The 14595-nt window shown below is 41.0% G+C and overlaps 1 protein-coding gene across 1 annotated transcript in view; it reads right to left on the bottom strand.

Annotated features, from left to right (window-relative positions):
• The window catches only part of pkd1a (polycystic kidney disease 1a), a 64426-nt gene extending 50243 nt beyond the window's left edge, over positions 1–14183 (bottom strand). The window contains exon 1 of the mRNA XM_047578707.1: positions 13617–14183. Within this exon, the coding sequence (XP_047434663.1) occupies positions 13617–13891 (275 nt within the window). The 5' untranslated portion in view covers positions 13892–14183. The remainder of the gene's footprint in view (positions 1–13616) is intronic.
• Positions 14184–14595: the final 412 nt, after the last annotated feature.

The raw sequence follows: 14595 nt of genomic DNA, 5'->3' as shown, positions 1-14595 counted from the left end.
GCATAGACAACAGAAGATTAGAGTGAGTGTGTGTGTGTTTAACATGACCATATAATGTGACCTTCACAATGTCTATTAGCAACAGACTCCCGTTCTCGCAGCTACCTCCGGACACACATGGTTTCACTTAGACACACTTGAGGTATAGGCCTGCGCACACACACAGCACACATATGGTTCTGTTTTACGTACGGTGTGGCCAATGATCTAACAACTCCTTATAAGGCCTGTCTGGTGCCACTTATTCTGGGCTGGAGTACGAGAACACACACACACAAACACAGTCCTCATTGACTACACTGGGCTCAGGCAGGGGAAATGACACAGCAGGCGCGGGCATGGCATCTGGAGATATTTCCAATACAGGAAAGAATAAATCTAAAGAGAAACGGAGGAAATGAAAAGACAAAGACGACGGATATCTGATTCCATCTTCAAGCTCTTCGAGAGCATAAAAGGTCCCGATACCGGTGATGAAAACTGTGACGTGGACCTGACAGGAGAAGGACACTGCCGCTGCACCGTGGTGGCGAGTCCCCGTGAGTGGCGGCTGACGCTCCACTAACCCACTAAACACAGACTCCTCTGTGGTCACATTCATCTCCCCTCAGCGCTCTCTTCCCGATTCCTCTGGTGCTCCATCCCTCCCCCACTATTCCTACTTTTCCTCCTCCTTTTCCCTTCTCTGGCTCTGCTGCTTTGTTTATATTTGAAGGCTGTGCAGACCTACGCGAGTCTGATGGAAAGGGGACTTAGACGAAAGTGAAGGATGATGGAGTTAGGAGAAGGCAGGTGTGAAGAGGAAGCAGAAGAGAAATTGGGTGCACCAGAAGTGAGCGACTGAGTGTGTTCAAAAACAATCCACCACACTGCCCCATGGGTGCCGTGGGTACTCCCCACCGATGCGGATTAGTTTGAGAGCTGCGAGCCAGGGGTGAATTGGGGGAAGAGTCTGGTACTTTCCCCACTGCAAGACGAGAAGTGGCATGAAATTAGGGGAATGGGGCCGAGAAGCCGTGGAGAAGCGGGTGTCGAATGAAGAGGTCTGGTCTGAAAAGTCAAACATTTTGCTTCAGCGTCTGGCTCTCTTCTCCTCTACTCCTCAGAACATTCTGTCCGTTTTTCCAGCTGCTGCTGCTGCCTGTGTTGTCTGGTGTCCAGCTGGCAAGTGTCGGGCAGCTGTATGCGGCAGTTTTACAAACTCAAAGACACACAGTTTGAAATGCTGTCAATGCATGTAGGAACAACAAAACACATTGCTCACTCTTTTTCTGGTAAATGAAATTATGTCAGGTCCACACGCCTGAAGCCATCAACTGTGGGCTTGTAAAAAAGCCACTTCTTGGGTGCGACAATGAGAAGGAAAACAATTGAATTCATTGAGGAATCATTAAAAATGCACCTCACCGACATGGAACGGCAAAAACATGTAACGTGACTCCAAACATCTTCTGCTTACCTCACCACGTTTCTAACATAAATCACCCGAATGCTAAAAATACACAGTTAAGTCAGATCAAAGTGAAAACTTCTGCCAAACGTATACACTGTGCTGCAACAGCCACAGTGAGGGGTGCAATGAAGAGAACCTGGGCAGCAAAATGCAGCATGATTCAACATCAAAAGCTGGATAAAAATACATAAGAGAATAAATTGGTTAACAACATAAAAGCATAAGGAGGTTCTGCCTGCGATCTCCAGTCCAACAAAAAAAGCGTGTTTCTTCACTCATCCCCATCCACATTTGAATGTTTTCATGTGCTTGTACCGTCCATACATCTACCCGCAGTTCTTCTGAAATCTAATGATGAAAACGTGAATAAAGGCTGCAATTTACATTTGGACTTTGTCAGGGCAGGACTGTGTCTGAACAATTAATGTCAATCTCTGCAGCAGAGAGGTAGAGTTCACTGCTTTATTTACAATTTGTTCTTATCTGTTGCGAATTATGATGTGAGTCAAGGCTTTCCAGCATTTCCAGCAACTAAAATTTATGGTAATACCTTCAAAAATGGGGAACAAGTTTTCTGATTCATACATTTCCCTTATTTTAACGCACTTGTACAAACACACTTAGTGGTGCAGAGAATCAATGTGATATTCGTTGGGATTTTTGTTTCTTTATCGGATAGTTGATAGTAAGAAGGACATGCAGCAGAGGATGGAAGCTGTAATCGAGTCGGCGCCTCAGCATTGACGGCTATAACGAGTGGTGTCCCCATACGCACCAAGGGCTTTCACAATATGCTATGAAGTAGTTGCGCTGATTTGCATGGAATATGTTAATGTGTCACAAAGTTCATCCCCACTTACATCATCTCTACCTGCCGGCCACGGCAGAAATTAGACTTGATCTAAAAAAGGCAAAACCAGAGCGGCCGCAGTCTTGGATTTTTTTTTTTAAATGGTAAACCTTTCGTAAAAATGAAATGGCCAACCACAGCATCATAACCACTACACATGAACATGTCGAGACAAAACATTCTCAGACCTCAGAACGACGCAGCAGAAGAGTAAATATTTGGATGTTTGCAGCTGATTGCTGGTTGGTCTTTAGTGCCTTGTCATTGTGTGTGTTTTTTTTTTTTGTAGTGCTCCGAGCAAGAACTCAATGAAGACCCTGCAATAGACGATCCCAAATGGTTAGGACCTCATCATCATTTTCCAGTGCGTTTACAAGTTGCAAGCAGTTTGTTTTTGTGCATAAACAGACTAATAAAACTAAAACTAAACTAAAAATAAAACGCTGTAACTTTCCATTAGGAAACCTTTAGCAGATAAATTACAATATTCACTACACATCACAGCTGGGTATTGCTACTGATTTCCTGAATCAATTTCGATTCCCACTAAACATCAACTTTTTTTTGGAGGTATTTCAATTTTGAAATAATTTTACTTAAAACTAAAACTAATGCTGTCATTGGTTCCACAGATAAGTGGTAATAGTTTGCCACTAGAGTTACACCTTGCATATGGTTTTGCTTTTGAGCAGCTCCTCTGTTTTCTTCCTCTTCAGTCCTGACAACGGCCCTCTCAGGGCTGCTGCTTCTGTCTCGCTTACACGTGGACCAATCTTGCAACATTTGTCAAGCAAAACCATCGTTGCGGGACCGCACTGAAACTTCTAAAGAGAGGACGCAGGCTATGCTGTGATTTTAAAACATCAGAAGATTTTATAAATTGGAAAATCAACTTTTTAAACCTTGCCTTACTAGCCACTGAAGTTAAATCATACTCAGCCCTATCTACATTAATTAATGGTCAAATACTGTACAACATCAACGTCTTCTCTAATTAGGTCTACTCTACATAAATGTTACTGTTAGTGGTGAATAGCATCATTATACAAGTTTAAAACAGTGCCTTATATATTTTTCTGTGTGGAGTTTGTATGTTCTAGACTTATATGTTGTATGTTCCCGCCTCTCGCCTCTCGCCCGATCCACCAGCTGGGACAGGCTGAAGCCCCCCCCCCCCCGACCCTCTAGAGGACAAGCAGCTACAGATGATGAGAATGAGAGAATGCTAAGACATGTAGTTATGAGAGAATGTCTGAATGAAAAGTTTAAAGTTGAAAAACTTTGTTTGCAGGCCTGCGAGCAAATTTTCAACTAGAGCTTCATCATACTGGTGAGCTACTGTCAGGCTATGGTGAGTGGAAGCGACCTGAAGACAGCGCTCAGCTTTCTCCCGGTGTATCTTGCAGCAGCACCGCTCTGTTTTTCTGCGCTTGGTCGGCATTTTGTTCTCACTTGGTGTGAGATATTTTAATCAGTCTGTGCAAAACTGGCACTAAGAGCGTATTTGAATATTTCTAGCGTCTGAAATGCACTGAGTTCTTCTGCATTTGGCCCCAGGCAATCAAACTGCAGGAAGTTGTAGAAGGCAGCACTGTAAATCTAATTTCTGTCACATTTTCGGAAACTGTGAGCTCCACATAAACTGTGTGAATCAGAAACAACAGAAACAACAGGGAGCACAATCACAAAGTCTGTCACCCAGCAGCTACATAAGCCTTGAACGCCGTCACGGCCCTGACAGCAGACATTGGCTGCCAACACAGTCTGAGGTGAATAACCACCGGGGCTCACTCATCCACATCATCAGCACAGCAATGAGGTCCACCTCCTAATTTCTTCATCGATATATTGTCTCTGTTCAGCATAGACTCAGCTTTCTGAATAAGTTTGAGGGTAGCCAATTTGGAATAAGCCGCCCCTGTTGACACAGATCAATAGATCAACTGTCAAATGGGAGATTGCATTTGCACGACTGTGGTTTCATTTCCAATAAATTGTGACATGGTTGAATGAGAAATCCCCTGCATGGTTATTTTGGGGTCTAGTACTGGCAAACAATAAACATTTCCTCACCTGAAAGGGGGACTCGTCACTTTGAATTTGAAACATGTCACGATGTCGAATGGAAATCAAACACTGCTGATTTGCATTTCATTCAAATTTTGGCACGGCTGCCATTCTCAGCTCAGAGACTAACAATCCATTTTTCAATCTTCAGCCTCAAAGACCTTATTAACATTTAGTCCATGCACTATGGACCGTTATTCTTTAAGACCTTCCTCACCTAATGTGAACAGACTACACAGACTGAGTGTGTTTATCCAATTCCACACAAAGACACACACACACACACGCAAGGCAACGTCAACTCACGCAGCATGACCACACTATAAACACATAAACAGTCATGTTGGCTGTTTATATCTTAGACTTAGACAGACTTTAATGATCCACAAGGGAAATTACTTGGTCACAGTAGCTTAGTTGTACACAAAAAACACTCTTAAAAGCCACAAGTAAAAAGAAAGATACAATAAGATTAAATATAAAAATATAAGTATTATCTAGTCAAATAAAATAGAAAATAGTGTACAGAATTATCATTATGAACATTTTACAAAAATAGTTGGCAGAGCAGTGTTCAAGGTGATCTGGTTGTTTGGACTGTTGTGTGTGTTGTGTGTGTGTGTCTCATTTGTTTCCTCGTCCACTGAGGGAGGGATCTAAACTCTAACACTAGGAGCATGTCTCAATCCACCTGTAAAGACTTACAGCCGAGCACAGACGCACTGTGCTCTTGAAAATCCACACGCAGCCAGGTCTCTGCAAAACCCAAACACTGCTCACTGCACACTCCCTCGGGTCTCAGCGAGCACACACAGTTCGTCCATCTTGCCAGCCAAAGGCTTCTCGTGAAGACTTCTCCCCATGAGCACAGACGGCACCGCAGGCCTGAACCCCCTTCTCCGCTCTTTCACTTTAGCCCCAGCCCATCCCCAGCGCTTCCTCTGAAGTTCAACGAGAAACTCAGGCTTCTCTCGGGACGGCACTGGGGCACTGACAGTGCTAGCAGTTGCTCTCTTGAATACACCAACACAAAAAGTACAGATAAAAAACTAAATAACAGCACTACAAAAATACAAAAACAAAACAAAAAAAACAAAGACGACTGAGAAAAAAATAATCACTACCACACTAAGAGCTGCTGGTGACATTTACTGCCTGTATAAAGACAGATGATGGAGCAGCTCTACCAAAATGAAGCCAAAGTAAGTAGTGGCCGGATGCAGTAAGGGTCATAAGCCTCCTTGTTAGTGGGTGGAGCTTGGGCCAAACTAAAACACTAAAGTCAAATATCCTTTTTCAAGGATAATTTCAGTCATTTTACTGACTCATACTCAAGTGTCCATTCTTCTGGAAAGTTTAGTTTTGGTTAGTTATTAGACACTATAGAAACAGCGTGTGACATCATGATGACTACAAGCTGCCATGCCAACCGCTCCCTGAAGTGGTCCTGTAGGACGCGAGAGTAGAGTAGAAAAAATATAAATAAGTACAGTATATAATCCAACCATTTCTTTCCCAACAGGTGGAGGCAGAGCAGAGAGCCAAGTATTAATTTAACACAAACGTGGGGGAGCGGGAGGAAGTGTGGCCGGGAATCGATAACGTGGCTCCACTCTCGTACGTCTTCTCTTGCGTAAATGTGAATTTTTCTTCTTTCTTTTTTTTTTTTTGCATTAAACTGCAATGGAAAGGCTTCACATAGAAGTTTAAGGCTAAGCAGAAGACTTTGAATGATTTCATTTCTATAAAGCAGGGGTCAACGATTTTCAGGGCAAAGACTCTGAAACTGAAGGAGAGATAAAGTAGGGACTCCCTACCTACTATATGTGTTCTATATGAAACTGAGTCTGATGCAAATTACAAATACACATTATTATTATCATTCTGCATTCAATATTAAGCCATTCATCAACACGCTGGTTTAAATATTAATTTCTTTTCTATTTATTTTTTTGTTCAAATGACAAAGTGATCCATTTTGACCTCGGTAGTTTTCTGATGGGAGCTAGCTGCACTGCTGCTTCTACTGCAGCATGCCTCTGGGATTTTACCTGGGTACTGAATGGACTCACAGAACCTGACAGAGTCAGTGTGTAATATGCGGCCTCGTGATTGGCTCAGCAGAGTGGGTTCTACTGTGCACAGGAGGCTTAGATTGACAGGTCTAGTGTAGGGCTGTGTGAAACAATATGCTGATGATACAGCTCTTGTATCGCTGTGTGTATTTAAAGATTTTAAAAATTTTAAATTTGTGGGGGAAATGTAAAATATATGTATATGTGTGTGTGTGTGTGTGTGTGTGTGTGTGTGTGTGTGTGTGTGTACACACACACGCACATATACATAAATATATATTTATGTATATATATACACACAGTTGAAGATCTATGCCATAAAGCCCTTGAGCCAAGAAAAAGTTCTGCATTCATTATGGCCATACAGCACACGCCATTTGAAATTTTACAATACAAATAATTTTAGACAATATCTAAGGTGACCTTGTAAACTTAACTCTGGGTCAGATTTATACTCAGTATTTGTCAAGTTAAATCAAGAAAAACAGGTGAGAAAAACACACAAAGGATCCCTGCAGAGATAAACAAAGAGTCACGTGACATGACTTCAAGGCAATATAATTATCAAGTATGAATTCAGAAGGAGGGCCGCGCAGACGAAACCATTCCTAAGTTGAAAGAATAGGACAGCTACCATTAAACTTTCAAAAGAACGTGCACAAAAAGACAGCAGAGATGTGTATTTGTTTTCTGATGAGTTCAACGACAAGAATGAGATGGTGGAAAAGTTTGTGTGTAGAAATCCAGATTGCATTAAGGCTGAGTCAACAAGGAGATCAGTGGTCGATGCAAAAAGAAATCAGGCGAAAAGGAATATTGAAGGGGCAGTAAACCTTTCAGTAGGACAATGATCCAAAACACACCAGCCGCTTGTTGAAAGAATATTTGTCGAGGTGAAAATTAAAGATTGAGTATTAAGCTAAATCCTCCAGAGCACACAGATGATGCCACAGAGAAAGAAAAACCGATGAAAAGAAGACTTGGCTGAAACTACAAACAACAACAGCTCTATGATGGCAAAAGAAAATTCAAATATAACCTCTTGACAAGTCGCTCCTGAGTATCAAGGCATCTGTCTATCTAGCGATTGTATTGCATATCTTTATTTTTTGTTATGTAATCCACATGTTAAGTGTTGTCATGTAAATTCAGATCGTGTTGTAGAACATCCATGTCCAGTTTCTTTTTAAGCTCAGTTGTCTACTCTATCAAATGTTCTGTGCATATTTCAGCACAGGAACAACGTGAGTGACGTGACTGTACATCTCACACACTGTAATTATTTAGTGGAGATTAAAACCTAGGCTTAAAATAAACTGCTAGCGAGCAGTGGGTAGAGGACTGTTGTGAAAACAGTCTAAACTATAAACTCGATATCCCAGAGTTACGTCTACGTTGTGTAGTGACGTGGAAGGACTTCACAATTAAATGCATCCGTAGGTATAGAAACAAACCGTCATGTCTCCAGCTGTGTTCAAACCCGACGAAATGAAAACCTGTACCTTTTTGCCACCCTATAAGTTCCCAGTCTGCATACTGTATGTGTTTCCTTTTCGTGTGAACACATCTGGCTGAAATTTTGCAGGAAGAAATGCAGCTGGTTATGTGAACGATGCCCACATGAGCATAAGTACAGCGCTGAGTGTCACAGAGGAGTGTATTCCGGGGGAAAGTTGTGAGAAAAGAGTTGAGAGTGCGACAAACCCAGAAGCTCTGCCTTTGAAGGTTTTGGAAACACAAAGGATAGCATTAGACCAGTGGGCTCTGCGTCATCTCCACTCACAGACAACTCACACACCACCCCTTTTTTTTCTGCAGAAAGGAGTTTCTTTTCCAGCCTGCCACAGAACCACCAGCACTACTACACAGAGTTAATAATGAACTGAGGCATTTATTTTATCAAGACGGTGGGAGCTGTCCTAAATCCCCTCTCCCTGTTTCTTGCCTCATTCTCTTATTTATGATCTCCAGGAATGTCTCTGCTTCTGTAGGTTACGTCATTAGTTACTTTCTCCATGGTAACACAACAACTTCTCCCTTGCACATGTTTGATATGTTCCATCTTCCCTTCCCACTTCATTAAAGTCAATGAGTGTGTGTTGGAGATGTGTGGACTGATAACCACCTCTGAAGGAGGCGGAGAGGGCAGGACAGGGAATGAAGGAAAAGACAATCGCCACGCCTGCCGGTCTGTGTGTGTGTGTGTGTGTGTGTGTGTGTGTACACATGTGTATCTTGTTGCCATGGCAACACCGCAAAATTTACTGATAGCACTATGCTATATAACTCCCTTACGCAGTAAGCTCACAGTGCACCGCTTGTCTTAAATCGAGAATTTTATGATTTTCACTAATACTTAATCATGAGTCACCTCCCACAGTTGTGCAACTTTGATACCAGCCTGTTCAGTATCACCCAATGACTTGTCCACTAGTCCAAAAAAAAAAATACCGAAATAGTGTTTCACAAGTGTAAGTTCCTTCATCTCTGACGTCATCTTTTTGGTTCTTTGCCGGCTGAACCAAGAATAAAACAAACCAACCTAAAGCCCTAAAAACGGTTTCCAATATAAAAGCAACATTTCTAAAATTTTGATAAAGTACAACTGCGCTTTGTCAAAGTGTTTTGCGAATGAGCCGTAACTCCCATAAAGTCTCGTCTCATGATATCCCACAATTCTCTCAAAGTCTCGTCACATGAGACCTCACTTTGAGGAGGATGGACTTCAGATGAACTGGCCACATGACCCCCTGCGTCATCTCCGTTGACGGGAAATTACAAAAACTTTCCATTGCGCTTCTGCGATGCACTGTTATATCACCACGTCTGACATTGCGATAGTTGCGAGGTTATTCGAGACGTGGCTGTTTCCATTACCAGTTTTTATTGTGACATTTAGGTTTTGCGCATTTCTAGGGGGAATGGAAACGCAGCAAGTGAAAGACGACTATAGCATGTCAGATGTCACTCGAACCCAGTGTAGATTTGTTTCATGTTCTCCTGCACGCGTTTTCTCCATGTCTCTTGACTTTCAACAGTCAACATGGACATTAGATTAACTGCAGATTCTAAATTAAGGGTTGTTTGTTTTTCTGCGCAGGCATGTGATAGATGTCGGCCTCTCACCTAATGACAGCTGGGAGGCTCCAGCCCTCCTGCGACCCTCTAGAGGACAAACAGTCATAGAAAATTGAATGAAAAATAAATGGATCTCTAAGCAGCACTAACCCTCTCACTGACTGCCTCTTCCATCAGTTCAACATGGTCATTTGGTGAAAAGGCCCCAACGGGGGTGCCAACCAACTTATACACTGCCAACCATGAGCGACGCACCACGAAAAAGGCCACAGGACCTGACACTGTCAAAGAGCCAAACGTTGATTTGGTGTTTCACGGGCTTAATACGTCCATGTAATATGTTTTGTGTAAATACTGTATATAGTACGCTCAATTGAGTCAACAAAAAGAAAATGTGTTTCATAAACTACTGACCAAGACAACAGAGCTTTGGGAATGAGATCAAAGGTTGTAACATAAATTGATTCATAGAAGCAACATGTTCAATTAAAAACCTGAGTTTAAGAGCCCAGGATTTATTCCACAAACGTTTCCCAGAAGTGAGTTCATAGCTGCGAAACGCTCCGTATGAAGTGTTAAGAGATTTTTTTTTATGTGTGTGGGTTGGAGCAGATGGACTGGTGTGTAGCAGGAATGCTTTTCTCCAACTGTACTCTGCAGTATGTTAAAATACTTCACTGCCACTAGATTTTGATTTTTTTCATTTTTTCTTTTTCTTTCTTTCTTTTTTTTTTTGTTCTTACCAAGGGTGTGTCAAGAGCATTTAGATTTGGGGCCAGATAGGGACACAGACAGCAAGGAAGGTAGCTGGTATCTAAATAAAAAATAAATAAATAAAAGAAGTAACACCAGTTTCACTGAAATTTAAGTGACATGTTCTTACTTTTAAGATAACGCAGTTCTGTTACTTTTAGGGAGGAAGAAGTTGATGGGAAAACTAATATTTGTATGTATATATATATATATATATATATTAAAAATGTAAATTTTTAGTTATCAAACATGATCTAGGCCTTCAGATTTGCTTGATCTACATATGTTTACTATAAAGTCCTTGTAGAATACAGTAACCTCTCAAGATGATGATGCCTTGATCCCACAACTTTGTCATATGCTGGCAAAACTTTCACAGTACCCTAACCCCAAAACTACTTACGAATGAATTGTGCTACATTCAAGGCCACTGTGACACCCATTGGGCCTCAAGGCCTACTTCCTGTTTAGGTTTAGGGTGGCTGCTGGGATCTGGGGAGGGACTGCTTTTCCCTCATTGCTGACACCTGTGACTTCCCACCTATAAATACTTGGGCAGGCAGTCTCAGTTGTTCTCTCCTCCCTGGACAACATCCATGAACAATATAGATTGCCAGCAATAACATCCCCACTATAGAACAACTTACTTCTCTTCTGCTTCAGTCTAAACACATACACAAGAAATGTGGAAATCCATCGTAAGTAGAGAGTGGGGTAAAAACAAAGAAATAATTAATAAACTGTGAAGTGGTGAACTTTCTTATAAGACAGCCTTAGATCAATGTATCAAGTAGCAGATGTAATGACGCAATTGTAAAGTCTCTGTAACCATGTAACAACATAACAGTCAATGCTGCAAAATACCAAGACTCCAAGACTTAACAAAACTGTAACTGTCTGCAAATCATTTACAGCATTTCTCATGGTTGATGTTTAAAGAACTGTCCTCCTTTTCTGTTAGCAGTTAGCCTACACCTAATCAAGTTCAGATCCTCGGTTTGTTTGCTCCCCCGAGGTGTAAGATTCACACACAATAGTGCAATTAAAAAACAGCCCAACGGAATGATATCTTTTGATTTTTTCTGTATAAATCTCTAAACCACTTCAGCACTTTACAAAACTACCAGAAGTTTTAACCCTTTAAATGTCAGTTTGATTACTTGAAGTCACTATTGTTTTTATGAAAAAAAAACAAAAAAACATTTATTTTCCATAAAACTAATGTGAGGTGGCTGAGGCATTTTTTTCATATCAGTCTTGGATATGACCAAGATTATCTTAAGTACTGATTTGATTGGATTATTAGTTTTTGTGTAAAATAAAAATGTACTACCCTCTTGCAACCTTAGCGAACAAAAATGTTCCACTGACTTCCATTACAAGACCATTTTTAAACCTCTCAGCCAGGGCACAATAAAATCATTTATTCTGCAATATTAGGGTTTCATTGATGACAAATTTTGAAATTTGTCATTTCTAGTGTTGAACACAAAAATCTGCTAAGGTCGCAAGAGCGTAGTAAATTAAAAGGATGTCTGAGGTTTAAGAATAGGGGCTTTGATAACTGCAACTGTATTCTTTTAACCGTGTAATTGGTCTTGGCATGGGCCAAATGTTTATATACATACCAATATAAGAAATATTGTACTATTTATATATATGTACTGTTTATAATGGCGATGGACCCATTTGTTTCCCATCTATAACAAGTACGAGAAATGAGACAGATGACAATAAAAGAAACATTACACCCCTGAACCCTGAATTTTCATCTCTCTGCCTCAGAGGGCCTGAAGGGCATTATCCCTCCCAGTCCCTGCCAGTAAATGACCTTTTATTGTTGTTTAAATAATGAGTAGGGTCCAGCACTGCCTGCAGCAACATAAAATGAATACTGAATACATTCCTGCCATGAAATCATTGTTATTTAAGAGACTAAAAAAATGATCAGATTTTGGTGCCCCTGCCTATTGAATAAAAGCCGGAAACGAGAGTCCAAACTAGTAAGGACGGTAATGTCCACAGTCATTCACATCTGGGTATGGTTTTGGCTGGTAAACTGGGACCAAGGACCAGGAACCGGGACTGATGCAATTAACACTTTATGCAATAGTCTGACATGAGATATTAAAGTTCAAGTTAATTAAAAACACATCTGTTCTTCTCTTGTGCAAATGATATCACTAAATGTTAAGTGGCAATAAGGAGGCCTGTTGAAATGAGAGCCAACTCAGCACACAATAAATATCCCTCGATGCAACACGCAGGTTTATTTCCAGCTAAAACCTCACCTAGACAATATTTAAAAGCTTATTTAGCAAATTTACTCGAGTAAGCATTTACCACAATGATGCCTGATATATATATATATATATATATATATATATAGTAAATGCTTTAGTTAAATAAAGAGCACAGTTACGGAGAAAATAAATAATGGATAGCATATGGCGTCCATCGGCACAGAACAGAATGTTCTCGCTGCAGCTGCACCAGAGGCTGAAGACTGCTCTGCACCACAAACACCAGGTTCACGTTTCTGGTCACCAAGTAGTTTTAACTGAAACACTGAGACACACGTATGCACAACCTTAAACACACAAGCACAGTCACTAGCAAAGCTGCCTTTGACAGAAGTCTTTGCCACAAAAAAAAAAAAAAACAAAAAACACTGCTGTAAGATGTTGAAATCTTCAGGTCTTTCAGAGCGCCCAAAAATTCAATGTCCAATCTGCTCACTACTTTTTTCACTTAATTAAACCATCATAAGGTCTAATGTCAGAAACCTGTAAAGGCAACAAGTCCTCAAATTTGAACGTGTCACCTTCAGTTTGCAGAATGCTGAGATGATTAATATGAATTTTACCGTTCATAAAATAAATAAATAAACAAATAAACAAATCTGCAAATACTTCCAGATTAAAATCTGGACAAAACAAAAAACATTTAGTATTTTTTGCAAAAGCGAGTGAAATTATTATTATTAGGCCTAACTTATTGGAGACAGGGCATCTGGAGTGATTGATTTATTGGCTGTTTCAGATCCATGCTGGACAACAACAGAAACTAGATAAAATGAAACTGGATAAAACATATATATTATATATATATATTTTTTATTATTTTTATTTTTTTCAAATACATCAAGAGAGAAAACACAAATCTCTCCCAAGCTGGCTGCGACACTTGAGGTATTCTGTTTTTTGTTTTGTTTCGTTTCCTTTTAGTTTTTGTTTTTTTAATGCTCTAGGGTGATGGTTAATCATTTCAGTGTGGACTCTAACCATTAAAACTTTAACATGCTCGCCAATGCACATCCCTATCCAGGCGTTTTACTTACAGGACGTTGGTGGAGAGCGGGACGTCTGCCGCTGCTGGGGCCCTCTCCAGCCCGATTTTGGAGCAGTTGACGACGCAGGACGGCTGGGGCCCCGCAAGCGTACAGCTGCAGTTAACGGGACACGGGCTGCAGCTCCTGCCGCCGTCCCCCTGAGCCCCGGAGCCCCATGCCTCCAGGCAGCAGAGCGCCACAAGCAGACTGGAAAAGAAAGTAAACCGCGGTGCGCAGACGCCATGTTTTCGCTTGGATAAAGTCTGTCCATTTCCACAAGGCATAGCTCACTCACATCTCATCGCCTCTGATGGTGTAAGTCCTCTCAGTCTGGGAAGGAACAAAACGCAAAGAACGAAGACAAACGCGCGCCTCCTTGTTTCATGTGAGGAGACAAAAACAGTAGAAGGGATGATTATTTCCACAGTTCTTCAGGATCTGCCCGTATCCTCCCTGCGTTATTATTTTGTCGTCTTCTGGTCGAATCCCCTTCCTCTGAAAACCTAACGGAGTTTCCACAGACTTCTTTCAGGGGGAAAAAAGTTTTGGAGAACTTCCTCTCTCCTCCTCCTTCCACTTGATGCAGTTCCTTGAGCCGCCGCTGAGACATGGCGCACGGCTTGGTTTCCTCCCATCTTTCCTGCCGTAATGCAAAACAGCTTGAAGCACAATGATGTACTCCACAACAGACAGGCAAACAACTGAAAGTAAAGTAAGAAAATCTTTCCACTGGCCACATTTCGAAGATATTCATAAGTTATAAAGCTTTACTAGTTTAACTTGATAGGAGGATCTGGGGAAAAACATGGAAAGAGCATACGTTTAGGATTATTATTATTATTATTATTATAATCTGGACATTGATCTCTTCAGCCTCATCAAGGTTCAACTAACATATTCATTAATAAAATCCTGACATGCTCATGTCCTAGCTGACCTGTGCACAACATACCCACACGTTTAAATCATGAATAATACAAAAAATAAA

Source organism: Mugil cephalus, chromosome 2, assembly GCF_022458985.1.
Source record: "Mugil cephalus isolate CIBA_MC_2020 chromosome 2, CIBA_Mcephalus_1.1, whole genome shotgun sequence".
NCBI classification, from domain to species: domain Eukaryota; kingdom Metazoa; phylum Chordata; class Actinopteri; order Mugiliformes; family Mugilidae; genus Mugil; species Mugil cephalus.
The sequence above is the reverse complement of the archived record's forward strand: the minus strand, read 5'-3'. Positions and strand labels throughout refer to the sequence as shown.